Source organism: Oikopleura dioica, chromosome XSR (genome assembly GCF_907165135.1).
Source record: "Oikopleura dioica chromosome XSR, OKI2018_I68_1.0, whole genome shotgun sequence".
NCBI lineage: Eukaryota > Metazoa > Chordata > Appendicularia > Copelata > Oikopleuridae > Oikopleura > Oikopleura dioica.
This window is the reverse complement of record NC_137294.1, coordinates 515,439-537,025: the sequence shown is the minus strand read 5'-3', so window position 1 is coordinate 537,025 and position 21,587 is coordinate 515,439. Positions and strand designations below refer to the sequence as shown.

Genomic DNA, 21,587 nt, shown 5'->3' with positions numbered 1-21,587 from the left:
TAACTTCAGAAAGTCGAAAATGGTGACAACGGGCCAAGTTCTACTCTATGTTCCGAACTTGATCGGTTACGCTCGGGTCGTTTTGCTCCTCGCATCGCTCTTCTTCATGCTCCACGATCCATGGACGACTGCTGGGCTCTACATGACTAGGTATTATTTTACATTACTTATTTTCGATTTTAAATAAAGATCCCAAAGAATCCCTAGAATTCTGATTCTTTCTAAACTAAAATTACTGCTGAAAATTGAAAAGCGGCGATATTTTTGCGGCTTCGAGTAAGAGAAAACTTAAGCCGCTAAAGAATCAGAATTCTAGGGATTCTAAGGGGAGAAAGTCTTTATTTACACTCGTGACGAATAGGCTTTTATGGCTCCATTTCATTTTTAGTATTTGCGTGACGCACTTTTGCCTGTTTGAATTTGAGTTTGGCTAATTCAAAGAAAGTCTAGTTGCGTCACAATTAGTCAGAAATTGAAGTGTTGCTTAAGGGACCTGGGCGAGCAGCGCTGAGCCAAACTTCACGCGCTCGCCGTTCTTGTTAGAAATAAGATTTTCTGAAGTTTCTTTTTGAAAATTATATCTCCCAATCTTCAGCTTTCTGTTCCGATTCTAAGTTTTCTCTATCATTCTTAGTTGATGAGCTAGCGAGAAAAGAGAAGGCCAACTTCAAAAGGCATCAAGTCTTGCAAACTTTATTTTTCTTCATGAAACTAGCACCATTGAAAAGCGCGTTAAATTCTGAACAGATCCCACCCAATCAGCTAAAGTAAATCGGTACTCATTGGCGTGTAAGGTCAGATAAACAAGATAACTTAGCGCCCGCCCAGCGGGAATCATGTCCAGGAAGCCCAAAATAGCTAAATCGGAGCGTCCAGCCGTGCCGCGACCAGCTGCGCGCGCTAAGTAGTTTTCTTTATCTGGCCTTACACGCCAATGAGTACCGATTTACTTAAGCTGATTGGGTGGGATCTGTTCAGAATTTAACGCGCTTTTCAATGGTGCTAGTTTCATGAAGAAAAATAAAGTTTGCAAGACTTGATGCCTTTTGAAGTTGGGCTTCTCTTTCTCGCTAGCTCATCAACCAAGAATGATAGAGAAAACTTAGAATCGGAACAGAAAGCTGAAGATTTGGACATATAATTTACAAAAAGAAATTTCAAAAATCTTATTTCTAACAGAAACGGCGAGCGGGTGAAGTTTCGCTCAGCGCTGCTCGCCCAGGTCCCTTAAAATTGTTAAGTGCGCTGCTGGACGCTTTCGATGGGCACGCAGCTCGGATTCTCAACCAGTGTTCGAAATTTGGCGCTATCCTGGACATGCTCACCGATCGGGTTGCCACTTCGATGCTCTTGATGGCCCTTTCCGTTCTTTACCCCAAGTACTGCATTCTGTAAGTACCCTCATTCCCCACCACCCTTTCAACCTTTGCGTTGCAGCTTTCAACTGTCGATGGGGCTGGATATTTGGGCGCACTGGCTGCACATGCACACTGTTCAAGAACTCGGCCGGGCGTCGCACAAGGCCTTTGGTCCCGATTCAAACCCGATTCTGCGAATTTACTACACCAACCGAATCGTTCTCTTTTTCATGTGCGCTGGAAACGAGCTTTTTTACAGGTGATTGCTCATGTTGATACATTAGAATTCGTTCACGAAAGAAATATCGGATACAGAAGAACAGTTTATTAATATTTTACGTACGCAATTTCGTACCACTACATCGAGACACAGCTTTTGCTTTCATTTCAGTTATAATCTGTATACAGAAGAACAGTTTATTTAGATTTGAAGTCGCGCGATATTCCTGGAAATTCTCGACTTTTGCGTTCATTTCAGTTATTTAATATTCATCGTTTTCATGTTTCAGCAATATGTTGACAACAAGGAGAAACTTCCCCATAAGCAACGAAAATTTGAACTTTTTTCTCTATTTTTGTTTTCATGAAGAGGGGGAAAGAAATCGACCTTTATAGAAAAAGTGGTCGTAAATGGAAAGATATCGCTGCAACGAGGCATCAATTTTAATTGCTCCAAAAAATCTTTCAGCTCCCTCTACTTCTGGGCCTTCACGGACTTCCACGGCCTTGTACCAATCCTGGTCTACGTCTCGCTCCCCATCGCCGTCGTCAAGAGCGGAATCGCAGCCGTCCAGCTGATCTACGCCGCGCGCAACTTGGCCGAGCTCGACGCCGTCCAAGCTTCCAAGCAAAAATGAAGCCATCCAACTCCCAATCGTCGATTATTTTATTATCCCTTTTTCGTCTCTTTTCTCGTTTCTCAAATCTCATCGTTGAAATTCCCAGCTCTGCAAAACACACATTTCAGCAGTTTAAGTTTAAACCGGATCTTCTTCAGCTGCGTCTTGAATTTCAAAAAAATGAATGTTCCATTTTTTGTTGCTCCATTTTTCGTCTCCGAGTTCTTCAATTTCTGCCAGCACCTCTCTTTCTTTATTTTATCGAAATTAAAGCGCTAATTTCAAATTGAAATTCCTCTTCCTTGATTTTTTCCTTCAGAAAATGGAACTTCCCCACTTGGGCACGCATTGCCACTTCGCCGAGTGCAACCGCCTCGATTTCCTGCCGATGAAGTGTCGCGGCTGCTCGGAGTCCTTTTGCTCGGAGCACTTCGGCCTCGACATCCACAACTGCTCCAAAGCCGGCATCGTGGACAGACAAGTGCCGACCTGCCCGCTCTGCAACAAACCCGTTCCGATTGGAACTCAAAACAAGCCGCTGGACCAACTCGTCAACGACCACATTGATCGGTAAGAAACTGTTCATTTTTTATAGATTGTTTGATTTTTTAGCAATTGCGACTCAGAAGCAGCGGCGAAAAAGAGAGCGAAGAAGAAAGAAGGTCGCTGCTGCGCGAAGAAATGCAAGACTAAGGAGCTCATTCCAGTATTTTGCGAACTCTGCAAGCGATCCGTCTGTCTCAAACATCGCTTTCCCAAAGACCACGACTGCCTCCACAACAAGAACAACGGCTTATCCGACCAAGAAGCGATGGAAAAGGCAATCAAGGTTCGATGATGTACTTATCATCCGTTTTTTTAATTTATTGTTCAGCTTTCGATGCAGGAGCAGCCAGGAAGCACGACAAAGCTAGAAGAAGCCCGGCGCGCTCAGCAAGAAGCGCTGGACAAGGCGATCGCGCAGCGCTTACAAGTACCGAAAAACTCGTCCCCGCCCAAACTCCTCCCGAAAGAAACCCACCAGTTCCTCCCAGACTAAGATCTCCCAGTTCTTCCGCACCACCAAGCCATCCTTTCAGAACCCATCCAAGCGTTAAAAAACTCTTCCTTTTCAGCGTTATGAAACTCAGAGACAAAGACGCAGCCAGCAGCAAGCCACTTCTTCGCGCAATGACTCTTCTTCTTCTTCCTCTCGAGACTGTTCTATTCAATAGCTACTTTTTCTTCTTTCCTTCGCGTTATTTTTTTACATGTCTTCTGTTTCCACGGGTAAAAGTTAAACTGAAACTATCAAATGAATAAATGGATATTAGATACTCAAAAAAAATTGCGAAAATGGCGGTTTTTTAAAACCCCTTTTTCATGGTCTTTTCTTTTCTTCATTCTGGCAGTGAAAAACGCGCAGGACCAAATTTTCCTCCTTGATTTCAGTAGTCGAAAGTCAGGTCGTTTCTAGAAGCGCTCCCATGCTCATCCTTTTGTTTACCTCGTGTTACAGTAGCTCGCACTTCGATTATCATCATGTTAGTAAAGTCACTTTCGCAGACGATTTCCGCAGTTTGGTTCTTCATCAAGAAGTTTTTCTTCGGAATTCCGCAGAGTCGCGAAATCGCTGCTTCAGAAGATGTTGAAGCTCAACTCAGCCTCGTCGAGACCGACCTCGGTAATTAGTCTTTCCATTTTTCAAGGCTTAGGGCTTCTTAGACGCTCCCGAAAGGCGTGGAAAGAAGCGAAAGCACGAGAACCACGATGGGCACTACTGCAAGATCTGTGGCCAAGAGTACGACACCGAGAAGCATCGACCAGCTTTCGTCGGCAAGTGCTACCACACATTCTGCATCAAATGCATCGACACTCTCCGATTCACCGAGTGCCTTCAGTTAACCGTTCAAATCTCTAGCTTATTTTTCAACTACTATTTCGGTTATTAACTGTTGAAAAGTGCGGCCTTCCCTTCACCGAAGAATCTATCCACCGCCTTCCCGCTCCGCTCTGGCTGGTCAACTACTGACTTGTGGGAAAACCAACCTTTTCTGCTTTTGCAAGTGACAAAATTGACTTCAATTCCAGAATAAAACTTATTTATTTGTTTCAAAATTTCAACATGTGTTTTTCTTTTGATTTATTCGAGTGCAACTGGGAAGGGATTGAGAAGTTTCTGGTGTTGGGACTTGGTGATTCTGATGTCGCGGAAGGGTCGGTTGTTTTTCGCGTCGGTCTCGGCCGCTTCTATTTGGTCCAGAACTTCGTGGCCTTTCACTAGTTTGCCGAAGACGACGTGTTTGCCGTCGAGGAACGGGGTGCCCTGAATTTTCCGCTCGAGAATCGCAGCTTTCCCGCTTTTTTACCGTGAAAGTGATGAAAAACTGGCTTCCATTAGTGTCCGGGCCCGCGTTCGCCATCGAGAGCATTCCCCGTGATTTGTGACTGAATTTCCGTCGCCTCTTTTTCGCTTTCAAAAGGAAGAAGAGGCGACGCTTTCCTGATCGTGAAGGGCTCGTCGTCGAACTGGGCACCGTAGATGCTGTGGCCGCCTCTGCCATTTCCAAGCGTAAAATCACCTCCTAAATCACCGCCCTTTTTTAATATCGAGAAGACAAGACTGTGATTTACCTTGAGCCATGAAACCGGCGATGACGCGGTGAAAGATCGAGTCGAGGTATCCTTCTCCAACTGGTCTCTTGGCCAGTTCGGCGAAGTTCTTGGCAGTTTTGGGCGCTACGAAGCCGAAGAGGCCGAGAGAGACGTCGCCCACAGCTTCGCCGCCGATCGAGATCTCGAAATTCACAAGGTCTGAAATTGAACGTGTCCATCTTGAAAACAGATTTGCAAACCTGTGACCATTGGCTTGTTGGGGTCGTTTTGAAGAGCTCCGTCGCCGAAGAAGAAATCGTGGTCCATGTCGCCCCCGCCAACTACTGTTTTTGCGTTTACAAATCACTGTCTTTTAATCAATACTGAAGGAAAAGGTGATTGAATAAGTGAGTTTCAACGCGGTCCTTTAGCTTCATCAGCGACGTAGTTCTGGTGGTAGTCGTAGTCCTCGCTTTCAAAAGACTTTTCCGGCTGCGCAGAAACTGGACTGTTCTGAACTTCTGCTTGATCAGCGGCCTCTTCAATAGCACCACGGTTGTTCCCGTCGGAAGTGCACGAAAAGCTGCCGATTCCGTTGTTTCGCTTGCTGGAAATTCATGAAGAAAAATCGCGAAAATTGAATTGAATTTTACCTGAATCCGTATCCTCCTTTTTTGAGGCACATGATTCCTTCCATTTTGGCCATTTTGGGGCTGAGTTTGCTTCCTTGCTGGACGAATTCGACGGTTCCCCGTTGACATTGAACAGTGCATTTGTCTGGACGCCCTTTGCGGTTAAGTCTGGCCCAGGGATTTTACCCTTTCAGGATATAATATAAACAGACTCGCGAAAATCGAATTCGATTAAAATCCCAAACTGCAGTCGACTTGAATCTGGCTGTCGGCGTTCGCGAGCGGGCCACACTTGTCGAACTGTTTCAACGGCTTCGAGCACGCCAGCGGTCTTCTCGGGCTGACTTTCACCTTCTTCTGGGTGCTACGCCAGCCTTTTTCCGGTGACAGATGAAGTTTGTGACCCCGTCGATGGCGCAGCTGACCGAGCATCCTTGCTCGCCGCAGTTGAACGGCTCCTTTGTTAGTTGGGAGAAAGCGACTCCTTTGCAGACTTGATCCGAGGACGTTTCTTTTTGGACAGTCGGTTTTGCCACGGGCTTCTACGATTTCAGCTGCTAAAGGAAGAGGAGCGCGTGACTTACCTTTGGTTTTTGAGTTGCGCGTCTGGCTCGCCTCCTTTCTCCTTTTCCAGCTGTCCGGGCCCGGCGAGATCGTTATAAACCTTCTTTCCGTCTTGGCACCACTTGTGCGCCTTGCAGTTGGCCAGCACTTCCTTCGCTTCCTCAATCCAGTCGATGTAGCCAGCGACTCGAGTGTACACTCCGTATTTGCCGGCGCGCGCGCAGCCTGATCCCCAACTTACCAAGCCGTGCAGAGTCGCTCCTTTTCCGGAATCCCTCGTGACCAGCGGTCCTCCAGAATCGCCCTGGCAAGCGTCTGAAAATGTGATTTGACATCTTCGTATCTCTCAAATTTAACCACCTTTTCCGCCAGCCTTGAATCCAGCGCAAACTTCAGTTTCCTCGTTGATTTTCCGCGTGTACGCTTCGTCGCACCATTCCTGCGGCACGATGGGCACCATTACCTCCCGCGCGAGATCCTGGGTCCAGAAGGCGTTCTCGTTCATGTATCCCCAGCCGGCGACGAAGGCCTCGGTGCCGGATGGAACGCGCTCGTCTCGTTCGGGCAAGCAGACGACGTTCGTGAAGTCGTCGAGCTTCACCGGCTTCTTGAGGCGGATCAGCGCGATGTCGTTGACCAGGGAGCCGCGGACGAAGTCGTAGTGCTCGTAAATCGCCTCTGCTTGCGCAGTCTTGCCGCCCTCGGAGTTGAAGTCCTTGGAGCCGTGGTGCAACTCCATGTGCAGCACTTTGTTCTTTTCCACTCCGGCAATTGGGCCTTTTTCAAGGTTTACAACTCTTTCTACGCTAAGAAGACAGCTAAAAATCGAGAAGCCGCTTGCGGCTTCGAGCAAAATGAGTAGCCGCGCAAAGCGCGGCTTTATTGATTGTATTTCGAAGCCGCAAGCAGCCTCTCTATTTTCAGCTAAATTTCAGTCAGAAATAACTTCATGAAGTTGCGTCATATTGACAAGAGAGTTGACCAAACTGATAAATCGACGCAGTGGGCGGCGGTCAAGACGTGTCTGTCGTCAATGAGGGAGCCTCCGCAGTTGCCGTCGATGGAGACGAGCCAGGGCCAGGCCTTCTCGTCGAAAATGCTCTGGCCGCCGACGATCTTTTCGCCAAGCATGCCCATCCATCTGTTCGAAGCAGCGGAAGGGGCACCGCAGTTCTGCTGCACATCGGACATGAAGCTGCCCAAATTGCGCTGCGAGTTGCGCAGCCAATTCCTTCTTCCCGCATCTTTCAACGAGCTTCTCAACCGTTCTCTTTGCCGTCTCTTTATTTCCTTTTTCTGAGAAGCTGGGCTCGACAACCTGTGAAGAATACCTGACTCAGGTTTTGAAAAAGCTTTATTTAAAAGCCGCGTTGCGGCTTTTTAGAAACAAATCCGCGAGGCGGCTTCGCCAGAAGCTAAGAATAGAGTCAAATGATCCTTAGGCTTTTTCAAAACCTGACTCAGGTTTTCTACACAGGCTCTTGCCGAGCTCAGCTGAAAAGCCCGTTCCTGAAAAGGCGAAAAGCGCAGGAAGCAGCCGCATTTTGTTTTCTCTGTTTTTCTCTGCGAGTCTGAGAGAGCTGCGCAAGAAGAAGGCAAAACCTATATTTACAAATTTGCAAACAATCGGATAATCGCTTCGTAAACAACGCCCGAATAGTCACTGGTTCAAATCTGACTACTAACAGAATATAGAACAACATTTCCATTTTATTTTGAGATAAAGAAGGTAGCAGAGTTAAATTTTTACTCAAATCTGAACGCGACGACCTGTGTAGAAAACCTGAGTCAGGGTCTGAAAGATCTTTTATGAAAAGCTTCGCCAGAATTTAAAAGTAGATAAGCTTTGCGGCTTCGGTTTTAGAAAAGCCGCACGCGGCTTTTCATTAAAGATTTTTCAGACCCTGACTCAGGCTTTCTACACAGGTTGCTGAGCTCCGACTGAACTTGTTTTGTTGAATTATTTTTTGACCAAAGTCAATTTTTAGCCATTTTCAAAATTTGAAATCATGGAAGAAGATCGTCGTCTTCCCAAAGCTCATTGCCTAAAAGACAATATTTTTGCCTCTTTGGTTGAAATAAAAGCTCACCTTTCTGCAAATAATTTCGGAATCCAGGCATGTCCAACACCACCGACGACCGACGGCGTCTTCCACCACGTCAGGTCTGTAGGTTCCAAAAGTTGGAGCCCTGCAACATGTAGACTACAGGCTGTAGTCATTGCTATATATGCATATCTACTAAAATCGGTTTACAAAAGAAGAAATGTTGACAAAGCATTATTTTTTCATGTTTAATGCCTCCCACGGTTCTTCCTGTTCCTTCTATTCGCAATTATTATAATTTCCCGGCAAAGGAGCTGCCAGTGGGACTCGAACTCGAGACCTCTCCGCCCCGTGACCGACACCTGCGCCACGTCCAGGTCGAGGGAGACGGCGAGTTAAAGCCTCATATTCAGTCCGAAATACGCGGGAAATCTTTGAACACACATGTATATCTAGTAAAATCGGTTTACAATCGCCTGCCGAAAATCAAGAATACAAAATGAGAGAGAGATGATCACGGCTGAAACCCGGCCTGAAATTCCGGCCATTCAAAGCCGTGAGCATCTTTTGTCGATAGAATTTACGGAAATTGATTTTATTCAGGTTACAGTTAAAGAGACAAGCCTTTACTAGGCAAGGTGGTCGTCTGCTTGGTTTTTAGCAGTCATGTTTTCATCCACGACCTTGTGGAATTCTTGCTTCGACAAACTCCGGTTTTGAAGCAGATTCTCGAGCAGATCTCACCAGGCTGATGGCCTGATGATCTGAGGCTTCTAAAAGTTTTATTTATTTAAGTGTTTATTATTAAAGTACATTACTTAATAATTAATTAATAAACTGATTTACCTGAAAGCTATGCGGCGCGGACTTTCCGACTTCGAAAAGTGAAGAAGTGAGCGTCAACTGAACAACAACCTGCTCCGCCGGGCCTGTTCTAGAGACATACTGACAGGCTATTTCTTGATACTCATTCAAAAACGCTACTCTATTGGAGGATGAGTAGCTCCTGACTAGCGCGATCTGGCGATACTTTAGTTGTCACTTGGCGTTAGATTTATGACCGGATGCTCTTTTCCTCGCTATTATTCAGCTTCTAGAGCTAAAAATATACGCTCGATAATTATCTCCTTATGAGTGGCAAGATTTGCCAAAGTACCCAACTCAATGCCTGGGCTCGGCAACCTGTGTGGAAAACCTGAGTCAGGGTCTGAAAAATCTTTAATGAAAAGCCGCGAAAGCTTCGCAGCTTCATTATTAAAAAGCCGCTACGCGGCTTTTCATTTCAGCTTTTCAGAACCCGACTCAGATTCTCAAGAATTTACGCAAATCCAAGATTGAAAGTTCCTTTAATATTTCACGTGATCGAAAATTCTCACGCGAAAATAATATGTTTTTTTTCTTGAGCAGTGTCTGATTCGTAAAAAGTGAATAGTTTCCATTTTTTCGAAATCCATATTTGCTCGAGTTAAATACAGCCACTCCATGATTTACGAAAAGCAAATAAATCGTCACGACCTGCGCGTTTTCCTTATTTATTCTTTGCAGCAGACATTGAAATAATCACTGTTTTTGAGACTCAGTCAGTCTGTTTGAATTGAGTTTCAAGAATTGAGGGTCAGTTCAGCTCAACTCACGCTATCTGGGCTCAGCAAGCTGTGAAGAAAACCTGAGCCAGGTGCTGAAGAGCCGAAATGAAAAGCCGCGTAGCAGCTATTTTTAATAATGAAGCCGCAAAGCGGCTTTGCTGGTTTAATAAATACATTGAGTTTGTTTCTTTGGCGAAGCCAAAATTCCTACCCTGAGTCAGGGTTTTTAGAGAGAGCTAAAATGAAAAGCCGCGTAGCGGTTTTTTTAAACGTAGCCGCAGAGCGGCTTCGCCTAAGTAAAAAGCTCGATGTATATATTTTACTAGAGAAGCCGCTTTGCGGCTTCATTATTAAAAAGCGGGGGTACTGAATTGTGCCGCCATGCGCCGCCTTGCGCCGCCCTGCGCCGCCCAGCGTCGCCCGGCCTGGAACCAATCGACTCTCATTCGACCAAACCATGACCTAGGAAAGAGTTCTGAACAAGAGCGAGAGTTGGGCCCCGCCAACCCAATGAGTTCTCTACCAGAAAATGCACGCGTAAGGGCCTTTGGCCCGTCGCGTGCTCAATATATTAGTGATTTTATGCAACATCTGAATTTGATTGAGAACTACGCTACTGGCACCCTAAATTATAGGTTTTACTTATTTTAACTGTTTGACAATATAAATAAGTGAGAATAACTAAGTTGACATAAAAAGCTTAAATTATGGCCTTTGAAAGACCAAATATCTTCAAACCCGGTGAGGCTGGGCGGCACAGGGCGGCGCAGGGCGGCACAATTCAGTGTCTCCCAAAAGCCGCTACGAGGCTTTTCATTCTAGCTCTCTAAAAACCCTGACTCAGCTTCATCAGTAATTGAAATTTTGTAAGCGAAAATAGTCACTCAGAAATGAGAAATTGCCTAGTCCAGTCTGGACACTTGTATCTGTGGTTATCGCTTTTTTATCACTTTTTTATTATCGCGTTTGAGAATCTGGCCGCTCAGCTAAAAAAGCGGGGCAACCGAACACCGGCTTGATTGACGGTAATTATCTATAATTGAGAGCCGTGCACCAGAAAGTAGCAAAAGTAGAACTTTTCACGGCAAAGGAAGTCCACTCAAGGGTCTCGTCATTTCTTTCTCAGCGATTAGAATAAAATGATAAAACTATCAAGTTGTTTTTCTCATAAAAAATTACTAAAATGGATTTATTACTTCTTTTGTCTAGAGCTGGGCTCGGCAACCTGGGTAGAAAACCTGAGTCAGGGTCTGAAAGATCTTTAATGATTTAAAAGGAAGCGGCTTTGCAGCTTTTCATTAATGATCTTTCAGACCCTGACTCAGGCTTTCTACACAGGTTGCCGAGCCCAGGTGTGGAAACCTGAGTCAGGGTCAAAATCGGGATCTTTTTATGAAAAATCTTCGATAAAAAGCCGCGTTTTTTGAAAAAAGCCGCAAAAATTTGAGATCTTTCAGAAAGAGCCGTTTCCCTGACTCAGGTTTCTACACAGATTATGAGCTTGTTGAAAATTTTTTCTTTTCATTTATTTTCTAAGATATCAATTTTTCTATCAAAAAAATGCTGATTAATTTGATTTTTCAAAAACAAAATTTGAGAAAATGGCTCAAATTCAAAAGAAGTGGTTACATAATTGGCGAGGGATGAAGCTTCAAGCTTGAGCCAAATTCGAAAATTGGCTAGATTCTCCTCCTCGTTTCTAGCGTGCCTCCGCAGCGCCCTGCAAGAGTAGCTCTTCAAAAGTTGCAAAATGTGAAGTCCGCGCTAGTGACGTTGTACATTCAGTGACGTCACGGATCACTCTTTTTCTGCCCCGCGCGGATCATCCGCGGCAAGGCTCAGCGATTGACACACGATGAGTCAGACGCTACTCATTCTACTTCTTGCCGCACGCGTTCTATTACACGCCGCGCTGGATTAATATTTGCGCTCTTGATCATTCTCTCGATCTCTTTATCTGTATTCATTCTGACGGATGTTGGCTCAGACGTCAATTTATTTGTTTATTTCTCCTCTGGGAATTATCTAGTCTCACTTCTAGCGACTCAGAATCACTAGAACCGTCTGGGAATGCGACGGTCAAAAGTTCAATGCTCAGCAACCTGTGTTGAAATCCTGAGTCAGGGTCCTGGAAGATGTCAAATGAAAAGCCGCGTAGCGGCTTTTGAAAACGAAGCCGCGTAGCGGCTTCGCCAAATTATCATTCCAGCCTCTTCATTAATTCTAGCCGCTTTGCGGCTTCGTTTTCTAAAAAGCCGCTACGCGGCTTTTCATTTGACATCTTCTAGGACCCTGGCTCAGAATTTCTGCACAGGCAGACCTGAGTCAGGGTGCTGAATAATTTTAAACGAAAAGCCGCGTAGCGGTTATTTTAAAAACGAAGCCGCGAAGCGGCTTCGCCAAAATTATCCTCGTAAAACTCAGAAAAAATAGCCGCTTCGCGGCTTTTTTTCGAAGCTCTTTAAGCAAGATAAAATCGTATTTCGTTAAAATTAGTCTACTAAACTTAGCAATAAATATATTTTATGAATGAAGAATAGCGCGATGAGTCGAGAAAGTGATAAAAAATGGCGATTTCGAATGTAAAAGTAAACTGCTAGAAAAAAAGGAGAATTTGGTTTTAACGAGGAGGCTCGGCGCGGGGCGGAAGAGCGCGGGATTGAGAATCTGGCCTGGCTGAAGCGCTATCGCCAAATATGGAAGTGGCGCTAGCGCGCGAGGCTATATAAAGCGAGGGCCCCCGTCGAGAACCAGAATCCGAATCATCAGACAAGGAAAAAGAAAAAAACACAGAAAAAACTTTCCCTTTTTTCAACCTTCCGAGAAATATCGAAAAAATGAGCGAACAACAGATCATCTACCAAATGGAGCCTGCCAGCCAAATCGTCGACTTTCCCATCAACGAGGACACCTTTTCCGTCTACTCGGACAACTCGAACCCCCGCTACTCCCCCTACCCCGAGAGCGCGCCTTCCAAGAGCGGTAGCTCCTCGAGAAGACGGCCCGGCCGGAACCCAGAAGTCCCCGACGAGGCGCTCGACCAAATCGCCCTGGAACGACGAAACCGACGGCGCGAGCGCAACCGACTCGCTGCTGCGCGCTGCCGCGACCGACGACTTCGAAAAGTCGAAGATCTCGAAGGCGAGCTGAGCCAGACCAAGAGCGAAATGGAAGCGCTCAAGCGAGAGAACCAGCAGCTCAAGGAGCAGTTGGAAAAGATCCGCTTCAACTTGGCGATGAATCACGGCGGCTCCAACCAGAGCCAACAGGCCCTCAAGAAGGAACAGGCCAATTCGCCTCTTCTTTCCAACACTCAAACCTCCAATAACACCGAGAGCGGCTACGCCTCGCCAGAAGAGTCCGTCGAGCTCGAAGAAGTCAAAGTGCCCACCACCACTTCCAGCAACGAAAAAGCGGCGATGCTCGCGCCCATCCAAATCGTCAAGCAAGAGCCAGCAGGGCACTACCACTCTGGCCCTCTTTCCGCGTTCTTGATGACTCCAAACGGCGGCTTGGCGCTGACCCCGCTCCTCCACGGCAGCTTCGCCTTTCCAGCTTCAGACGCGAACGCTTCCGAACTCTTCAACGCCGAGTTTTGTCAACTTTGAAGAAAAAAACCTAGAATTATCAACTATTTTTGACCCTGTCGACTGAAAATCCTCTCTTTCTTTTTAGACTTTTTAGCAAGTTTTCAACTGTTTTACTATTTAAATACTGATATCCTACTTTTTGAAAAATCTACTTCTGGCAAAGCCAAATTTTGTAAAACTCAAACACTGATAATGAAAATAAAAAAATATAAAATTAATTTTCTCGACTCTTAAATTTTTAAGATACAAAAATGCATCACTGAGCAACTTGCAGAATTTTGATGGAAGAGAGGTTTTTGAGTGAAGATAAAGCTGTTTAAAAGCCTGAGTCAGGGTCCTGAAATTGATTTTATGAATAGGTAGGGTCGACGACCTGTGTGGAAAACCGGAGTCAGGGTCCTGAAAGACCTCACGAAGCGGCTTTTTCGAATACAAAACCGCTCAGAAACCTGTGTTGAAGACCTGAGTCAGGTTCTAAAGAGCCTCGTAGCCACGATTTAACTCTTTAGAACCTGACTCAGGGTTCAACACAGGTTGCTGTGCGGCTTCGAGTTCCAATTAGCCGCTTCGTAATGTCTTTCAGGACCCTGACTCAGGTTTTCAAACAGGTTGCCGACCCAAGCTATTCATGAAATCATTTTCAGGAACCTGACTCAGGTTTCCAATTTCGAAAATCTTCTGATTACCATATTTCTTCTTTCAAAAAGAAAAACTGCTGAGACAATAAGAGTAATCGAGAATATCTCAACTCAGTCAAGCTCAACAAAAAATAAGAGAGAGAGCATCGTGAAACTGGTCTTTTGTCTTTCCCCAGCGAGTGAAACGAAATTGCCATCGATCAAAGGAAGCACCTTGAAGCTGCTTCTAAAGATTGATCTTTTATAGAGAGGCCTGTTCTTTTCATTAGACAGACATCAAATCAAGCTCTCTCTTTTCTTTTTCCTCGAGTGTCTACAAATTCAGCTGACGGAGCAGGCAGCGATTTTTGATAAATTAGCGTCTCGAATATTACTGACTACTCGGCAACCTGTTTAAAAACCTGAGTCAGGCTTAGGGTTAGAGGTTCACTGATAAGAAGTGAAGATGTTGGCGAAGCCGCGGAGCGGCTTCGTTCGTAAAAGCCGCTACGCGGCTGTTCATTTTGACGAAAAATGTTAAGGGTGTCAATATCTTATTTTTGAGAAAGAATTGAAAAAAGCCTAGCTTCTTAAAAGTAGAGTACTAGTCATGCGTTTTTTAAGCGGCGAGGAAGGGATGAAAACGAAGTAGTAAAACCGTAGTCATTTTTGGAGCCACCCGCGGGCAGAAAAAATCGAACTTTTGCGAATTTTAGACCTTGGCAGGTGGAGAATTAATGCTTTACGCGGTGGAAATAAATTAGAATGTAGAATAAACATGTGCCTGTGACAGTAAAGTGACCTCATCAAGGAGCCGCGCGTTCACGACCACTTGACCTTTTCGATTATTTGCCGATCTGCGAGAGCGAAAACGGAAATGTGATTTATGGGCATTTTTTCGTTTTTTCGCAGCTGGAAAGCTAGAAACTTGAAATCCTGGAAAAGCTGCCTAATCATCATCTTTTCGGCGACCTGTGTGGAAAACCTGAGTCAGGATTTGCAAATTGAAATTTGGAAAGGTAGTTTTCCAACAGATCTTTCAGACCCTGACTCAGGTTTTCAACACAGGCTGCCGAGCCCAGAGTATATTTGATTAAAGCTCGGCAACCTGTGTAAAGCCTGAGTCAGGGTTCTGAAAGAACATCGATAGAATGCCTCGAAGCTCTTTCAGAACCCTGACTCAGGTTTTCTACACAGGTTGCCGAGCCCAGTCAATTCAGAATTTAAAATTTCCAAGTCGCCAAATCACCGAGACTGACGTTTACTGCTCAAAAGTTCACGGCGTAAAAACGGTTAAACTTTTAATCCGAAAACTGAGAAGGCGGAAATGTCAGGAATCACGTGAATATCCCGAGTTTCTTGTACGTCAACAATAATCACAATAAGCGTTTTTCCCTCTTTGGAACGCGGAAGAGAATATTTCGCTTGTTTACCATTTATCATCTGCTCCGGTAGATGCACTTTTTGTTTGAATTCGATGATCTTAGACACTAGAATTGCTTCGAATTAGATAAAAACGCCAACTCTGACGTGTTTTTTTACGTAAAAAAGGCGCCTTCGCGGATAGCAGAAATTTGGAGCGCGTGTGACGTCAGCATAAACAGTGACGTTTAGAAAGAGTAGCTCCAAAATCGGCACCACCGCCGCCGCCAACAAGTGACGTCACAGCGTACATGCGACGTCAGAAGCCTCCTGACGTCACGCAACATTTCCAAGCGGCAATTTTACGCGTCTCGTGCAAAATTAACTTTATTTTTGGTAAAAAAGTTGTCGAATAAGGATTTATTTGGCGAAAAAGGGTCGGAAAAGGCGAATTTAGTAGGTATTCACAGAAATAATTAGATTTATCTTTGGAGCATAAATAGAGCAGCGAAGAAGTGGGGCAGCATTTGAAACGCAGAAGTTGTGTGGAATTGGATTGATGATTCACATATCTCGGAATTCGTCGGAAGTGTCAGGTACGAAAGTGTCTTCGGAATCCACATCCGAGTCCACTGTCTCTCGATTCGCTGAAATTTTGAAATTATAAATTGAAGGTTCTCTCTTCCATGATTTCAGAAATTGAAAAGCTTTCTGCCCTGATCTCGGCAGCCTGGATAGAAAATCCTGACTCAGGGACCCTGACTCAGGGTCTTGGATGATTTAAAATGAAAAGCCGCATAGCGGCTTTTAAGAAACGAAGCCGCATGACGGCTTCGCCAGTATGGAATAATAAGCTACGCGGCTTTTCTTTTAAAATAATCCGGGACCCAGAGTCAGGGTTCCTGGCTCAGGATTTCTACACAGGCTGCAAAGCGCAGTTCCTACCCTTGTCGAAAAGAACGGGGTGCCAGGGACAAGATGGTTTCTGCCAGGCCGCGACCAAGTTGTCTAGAACGAAATAAGAGAGAACGAAGAGACATGAAAAGCTACCGAGGATTTTGTAGATGACGCGGTTGCGGAACAGCACATCGGGAAAGAGGACGGCCATGCGCTGTCTGTACTTCCAGAGCTCCCACTTGACGATCGCGTAGGATCGTCGCCGCTCGATCATTCCCAACTCGCGAATGCTCCAATACACCCGGTCCGTCAGCTCCAGCCCGATCGGCGTGAACGTCTTCGTCAAATTCAAACGGCACGCTTTCCAGCCCAACGATTGGTGCTCTAACTACGCTTGAAAAAATTTGAAATTCAAAGCATCTTCTTTTGAAAATCAAAAATCATAATTTTGAAAATCGAAATCAATTTCAAGCGTTTCCTAATCTGTTGCGAATTCTGTCGACGACGACTTCGGTTTTGATCTCTTTGGAGTAGTACTGGCGCAGGTAGACGCGAATCTCTTTCGGGAACTTGGTCTTTGCTCTTCTCCCCGTCACAGGCCGGTTGTACAGTCGCCGGACCAGACTATAAATCTCTTTTACACAAGTACTCGTATTTTAAGGCCTGTGTGAAAACCTGAGTCAGGGTCTCAAAGAGCTTACTATTCAAATCTATCATTAAATATCCAGGCGAAGCCGCTTTGCGGCTTCGTTTTTGAAAAGCCGCTGCGCGGCTTTTCATTTAAGCTTTTTCAGACCCTGACTCAGGTTTTCTACACAGGTTGTGTTTTTCTTTGAATAAAAATGGAGACGACTGAGCTAAATACCGTATCTCGTCGTTGAGAACGCTGAGCATTTCGATCGTCTTCATCCAGAGCAGCTCGTAATCGCCAATTTCCAGTCGTCCGTTCTCTACAGGCATTTTCCCGTTTCTGAGCGCCGTATTTTTCTCTCTCGCCCCGATCTGCAAATCTGGCGGAATTAGCGGCGCTCACCCGTGACTGGAAAGCACCCGCCAAGAACCTCCCTGCTCGACAGATGGCACTGACCGACGCAGCAGGTCACTCGTCAGTTCCGCCCTACTGGACACGCGGCGCCGTATTTTCGCGGCTTTGTGTGTTCCCAAAATAGTAATTTTGGAAATTTTCAAACTAAAACTAGGTCGTTCGGACCGGTTTAGTTATTTTGCCTGTTTGCTTATTTGCTGGACTCAATTCGCCAATTTTGAATGCATTAAAAAACCTTTCCAAATTATCATATCTAGGATCTAGGCTTGACAGCATGTGTAGAAAGCCTGAGTCAGGTTTTGGAGAGATCAAAAATGAAAAGCCGCATAGCGGCTTTATTAAAAACGAAGCTGCAAAGCGGCTTCGCCAAAATTAACATAATCTATTTCTTATATTTCGCGGCTTTTCATTTTTGATCTTACAAGACCTGACTCAGGTTTTCTTCACAGGATGCCCAAATCCGGGATATCCTGCTTGTTGTTTTCGGTTAAAAACAATCGATTCACCAGAACGGTTTCTGGCCTTCCCAGACGACCGCTTGGTTCGATTTTTGACCCACGCAGAGATCCAAAATTCCCATTTTGGGAACCTCTTTTCCTTTTTGAAAAAGCGAGTCCCTTATTTTCCTATTTTGAAAGGAAGATAAGCGAAATTTGATGTTTTTACGTTAATTTGCAGTTTATTTTTTAAAGTGTGTTGTTGAGGTTTTGGTTTTCCTCCTTGATTTCACCTGTCTACAGGAAATGACAAATTCGCGAAAAAGGCGTCTCTCTAGAACGCGATATTTTGGGATGAAATTTATTAAAAAATTCTTTATTTGAAAAAGACGGAAAAATGAACAAAGAAGAAGAAGGCGAGCGCCGAGACATCGACGTCGAACATGCCAAGGCACATCAGTAAGCAATTTTTGAAAAAGCTATTTTGAAAGATAACTTATTTGGTGAAGATTTCCGCTGGTCTTGCCAGAATCGGACATGAATGAAGAAATGAGCACGGAAATTCAAGAACTCGTCGTCGGACTTTTGGAAAAGCACCCTTTCGGACTCGCCGCTAAAGGTAAAAAACTGTCGAAATTAGGAGAATAACCAATTTTTTCTGAAAAGAAACGTTTGAAGTGTTAAATAAGAAGTTCGGCGTTGGGTGGAATATTGTGATTGGAAAAGCATTCCACAGCGAGTTTCAAGCCGTCAAAGGAAAGAGTTCCAAAGAGTTCCAAAGCAGAAAAAATTTGATAGTAGTTCAGTAAATTGGAGCTCTCAAAAAAGGCACCGTTCTCATGATGTACTACCAGGGCGTGTACGGCATTCACATATGGAAATCGGAGAAGTAAGCTCCTTCGACTCTCTCTCAGCCCTCAACTCGTCAATTTTGCTTTTTGCCAATTCAACCCTATTTTTATAAATTCATCACTGAACCTGTATCACTTTGACTACCTGTATCAACTATTTTTGAAACTGAAACAAAACACTTTTAATAAAACTCGGGCTCCGCAATCTGTGTAGAAAACCTGAGTCAGGGTCCTGAAAAAGGTTGAATTTAAGAATTGAGCCGTCTTTCTGAACCCTGACTCAGGTTTCTGCACAAGTTGCCGAGCTTTGATCAAATATACTCTGGCCTCGGCAACCTGTGTAGAAAACCTGACTCAGGGTTAGAAAATTGATTGAAATAATAATTTTGCGAAGCCGTTTCTTTCGACCCTGACTCAGGTTTTCTACACAGGTTGCTGAGCTCATTTTGATTCACAGAAACAAACAAGAGTCGTTTTTTAATGATTTTATTATCAGATTCTATTTTTAAATTGCTGATTGTTGATCGCATCTTCTGTCCCATTGCTTCGTAAAATCTAAGAAAAGAAAATAAGCAGGAACAACAGTTGAGATTACTGTATCCAGGGTCATTTTCGAGTGGAAACGCGCTTGACGGAAGAGTGCGGCAGTAAAAGACTTCGTTGACGAACCAGATTCCGAGGGAAACGATGTAAATCATGTACAGAATCAGTAAAATTCTGAAAACTCGCGAAAGAGACCTCCGATTTATCTTTACCGGTCAACAATCATCGCCAGCAGCATCCAACGATCTTTCAGCGCCTTTTGTTGCTGCTTCTTTTCGAGAAACTTGTCGGTGGAGTAAATCTCCTCGGCGGCTTCTTGCATTGGAATCGTAACAGGGCTCGGCGACTTGTGTCGAAACCTGAGTCAGGGTCCTGAAAGAGCTTGAATCTCACCGCGATTCTTAGTTTCGACTGACTGTTTTTCGGTCTTATTTCAGTAAAACTACTGCTGAAAGAATTGCAATAGTTGCGGCTTCGAATAAATGGAAATTTAGCCGCGGGAAGAGCGGCTTTTTCGTCTTATTCTGCTTTTAGCCGCCAATTGCATCTCCCCTTTTGCTGAAGTATGACCGAAAAACTGGACTCTGCAACCTGAGTAGAAAACCTGAGTCAGGGTCATTTCAGTTCTTTCAGACCCTGACTCAGGTTTTCTTCTCAGGTTGCCGAGCCCAGCCGAAAAACATTCAGTCAGAAGCGAGAATCGCGGTATTCAAGCTCCTCAGAACCCTGACTCAGGTTTCTACACAGGTCGCCGAGCCCAAAATCGAGTTGAAAAATAAAAGCCCATGAAACCACTTTGGCCGAAGTCGTTTTCGCGAGTGCGTGTTTCTCCTTTCAAGATTCTTTGCGAGCAGTTTTTCTTCCTTTGCAAGGTCGAGAAGAGTTGTTCCTCGAGAGTTCTTAGAATGAGAATTAAAAAAGGCGCAGCAAGGATTTATCCTTTCCTCTCAATGGCGAACAATTTAGAAAATAAGAGCTTGGAGCAGGGCTGAAAGATGATGCGCCTGAGTGACTCGGGAACATCACAATTTCTATTCCCATTATACTATTTAAGTAAGTTTATCACAGTCCGAATTCTCACAGCGTGGAATTCAAAATTGAAATAAGTAATAAACAACGCTCGTGAATCCAAATCACCAGCACGGAAGCGAGAATCGAGAGAGAGACGCTCATCAGAGAAACCATCAAGAAGCGGGAAAGCAGGGGCAGCGAGTCCGTTTCAGGCGTGAGTCGAGCGAGCATCGACAGATACACTAGAATAGGGGTTAAAAATACTGATGGCCTGGGCTCAGCAACCTGTGTAGAAAACCTGAGTTAGGTTTTGAACAGCTTCGAAACATAACGAATTAAGGGTGTCCCCAACGTTAACTCAAAGTAAACAATGTTTTGGATAAATCGTTGGGGACACCCTTAATTGGTTATGTTTCAAAACTCTTCAAAAACTGACTCAGGTTTTCTACACAGTTGCTGAGCCCAGCTGATGGCCGGTGAGAAGCTAACCGGTGAGTCCCATAAAGACGCTTATCCTGGGCTTGACAACCTGTGCAGAAACCTGAGTCAGGGTCCTACACAGCTTTTTATCGAAGCTCTTTTGGGGCCCTGAGTCAGGTTTTGACACAGGTTGCCGAGCCCAAGGAGCTAATCGCCAAGTGGATTTTGATTCGAAGCTGGGGGAATTATAAAAGTTCCAACTGACAAAAGAGTAATCAAAATGCACGGGACGACGAAAGTGATGATCTGAAAACAAATTGTTCAGTCAGGTTTCTTCCTGACTTTTTACGTAAAATAGACTTTTTCGCCGGAAAATAAAGAAGAATGTGACTTCTTCCATTTGCTCGTCTGAAGTGCTTTTCGCGGGACTTTTTCCGGTTGACGATTTTTATGAGAAATTTTTCAAGAAACGCGACTTTTTCAACCAGAAATCAAAAGATGAGATCCCACTCTCCATTGCTCTGGTAGTAGAATTGATCGATTATCACTTTTTCTTGCTTTCAAAGCAATTTTCGAAAAGATTCAAGAAAAAGCATCCGTTTCTTGAGTGTCTCTTGCCGCGAGCTGGACCTCGTTTTTGTCGTAATTGTAAGTTCGAAATGCCATCGAGCAATTTTGCCAGTCAAAGGGGAAGAGAGACACGTCGATTTTGCACTAGAATTTTATTACTAGAATTTTTGAAAAGCTTTTTCCGAACTTTTGTGCGAAAGATTCCAGGCGGCATCCAGTGAACTCGGCCTGAGCTATTTTTTCTGTTCGCTTTGGAGCGAAATTACTGTTTTTCTTTCCTCTCGAACATTTTCCTTTTTACAGGGGCCATGACTGGGACAGTAGGGTCGTAAATGCCATCAGTATTGCTGTAGAGAATGATCGAGGGCTGCCAAATCTTCTCGACTGGCATGTTGATTGTGTGCTGCTCTGGGCTCGGCAACCTGTGTAGAAAACCTGAGTCAGGTTCTGAAAATCATTTTAGCTCTTTCAGAACCTGACTCAGGTTTTCGACACAGGTTGCCGAGCCCAGGTGCTGCTCGTTGAACTTTTCGGCTCCCACTTTAGCCGCTGATCCACCCAAGTGTACTGAAGCTCTTTTACCGGATTTTTACAGTACTGTTCTACCTCTGGGAAGGCGGAAATCGTTACTGTCTCGCGCTTCTCG

General features: G+C 44.8%; 6 protein-coding genes across 6 annotated transcripts in view; 4 read left to right on the top strand and 2 right to left on the bottom strand.

The window, feature by feature from the left end:
* The window catches only part of LOC145710247 (uncharacterized), a 39,292-nt gene extending 25,886 nt beyond the window's left edge, over nucleotides 1–13,406 (top strand). Inside the window, exon 2 of the mRNA XM_081787966.1 lies at nucleotides 12,380–13,406. Coding sequence (XP_081644092.1) covers nucleotides 12,380–13,206 — 827 coding nt within the window. The 3' untranslated portion in view covers nucleotides 13,207–13,406. The remainder of the gene's footprint in view (nucleotides 1–12,379) is intronic.
* On the top strand, nucleotides 2–2,215 carry LOC145708346 (CDP-diacylglycerol--inositol 3-phosphatidyltransferase-like). The gene is made up of 4 exons (XM_081786006.1): nucleotides 2–150; nucleotides 1,242–1,391; nucleotides 1,438–1,617; nucleotides 2,047–2,215. Exons 1-4 carry the CDS (start codon nucleotides 20–22, stop codon nucleotides 2,213–2,215), a joined length of 630 nt encoding a protein of 209 aa, XP_081642132.1. The 5' UTR covers nucleotides 2–19.
* LOC145708345 (AN1-type zinc finger protein 2A-like) lies at nucleotides 2,483–3,522 on the top strand. Its single transcript, XM_081786005.1, has 4 exons — nucleotides 2,483–2,767; nucleotides 2,810–3,026; nucleotides 3,072–3,170; nucleotides 3,313–3,522. The coding sequence occupies exons 1-4, from the start codon at nucleotides 2,520–2,522 to the stop codon at nucleotides 3,409–3,411; spliced, it is 663 nt and encodes a 220-aa protein (XP_081642131.1). The 5' UTR covers nucleotides 2,483–2,519; the 3' UTR covers nucleotides 3,412–3,522.
* LOC145707780 (peptidyl-prolyl cis-trans isomerase B-like) lies at nucleotides 4,307–6,126 on the bottom strand. The gene is made up of 9 exons (XM_081785357.1): nucleotides 5,984–6,126; nucleotides 5,651–5,942; nucleotides 5,425–5,574; nucleotides 5,199–5,378; nucleotides 5,032–5,117; nucleotides 4,811–4,990; nucleotides 4,669–4,761; nucleotides 4,546–4,613; nucleotides 4,307–4,502 (listed from the first exon to the last, which is right to left on the bottom strand). Exons 2-9 carry the CDS (start codon nucleotides 5,833–5,835, stop codon nucleotides 4,320–4,322), a joined length of 1,125 nt encoding a protein of 374 aa, XP_081641483.1. The 5' UTR covers nucleotides 5,836–5,942; nucleotides 5,984–6,126; the 3' UTR covers nucleotides 4,307–4,319.
* A 2,151-nt stretch (nucleotides 13,407–15,557) lies between the features above and the next one.
* LOC145710248 (uncharacterized) lies at nucleotides 15,558–17,142 on the bottom strand. Its single transcript, XM_081787967.1, has 5 exons — nucleotides 16,930–17,142; nucleotides 16,547–16,688; nucleotides 16,218–16,452; nucleotides 16,113–16,175; nucleotides 15,558–15,814 (listed from the first exon to the last, which is right to left on the bottom strand). The coding sequence occupies exons 1-5, from the start codon at nucleotides 17,022–17,024 to the stop codon at nucleotides 15,732–15,734; spliced, it is 618 nt and encodes a 205-aa protein (XP_081644093.1). The 5' UTR covers nucleotides 17,025–17,142; the 3' UTR covers nucleotides 15,558–15,731.
* A 745-nt stretch (nucleotides 17,143–17,887) lies between these two features.
* LOC145707076 (dynein axonemal light chain 4-like) lies at nucleotides 17,888–18,439 on the top strand. The gene is made up of 4 exons (XM_081784554.1): nucleotides 17,888–18,005; nucleotides 18,056–18,165; nucleotides 18,213–18,308; nucleotides 18,375–18,439. Exons 1-4 carry the CDS (start codon nucleotides 17,944–17,946, stop codon nucleotides 18,437–18,439), a joined length of 333 nt encoding a protein of 110 aa, XP_081640680.1. The 5' UTR covers nucleotides 17,888–17,943.
* Nucleotides 18,440–21,587: the final 3,148 nt, after the last annotated feature.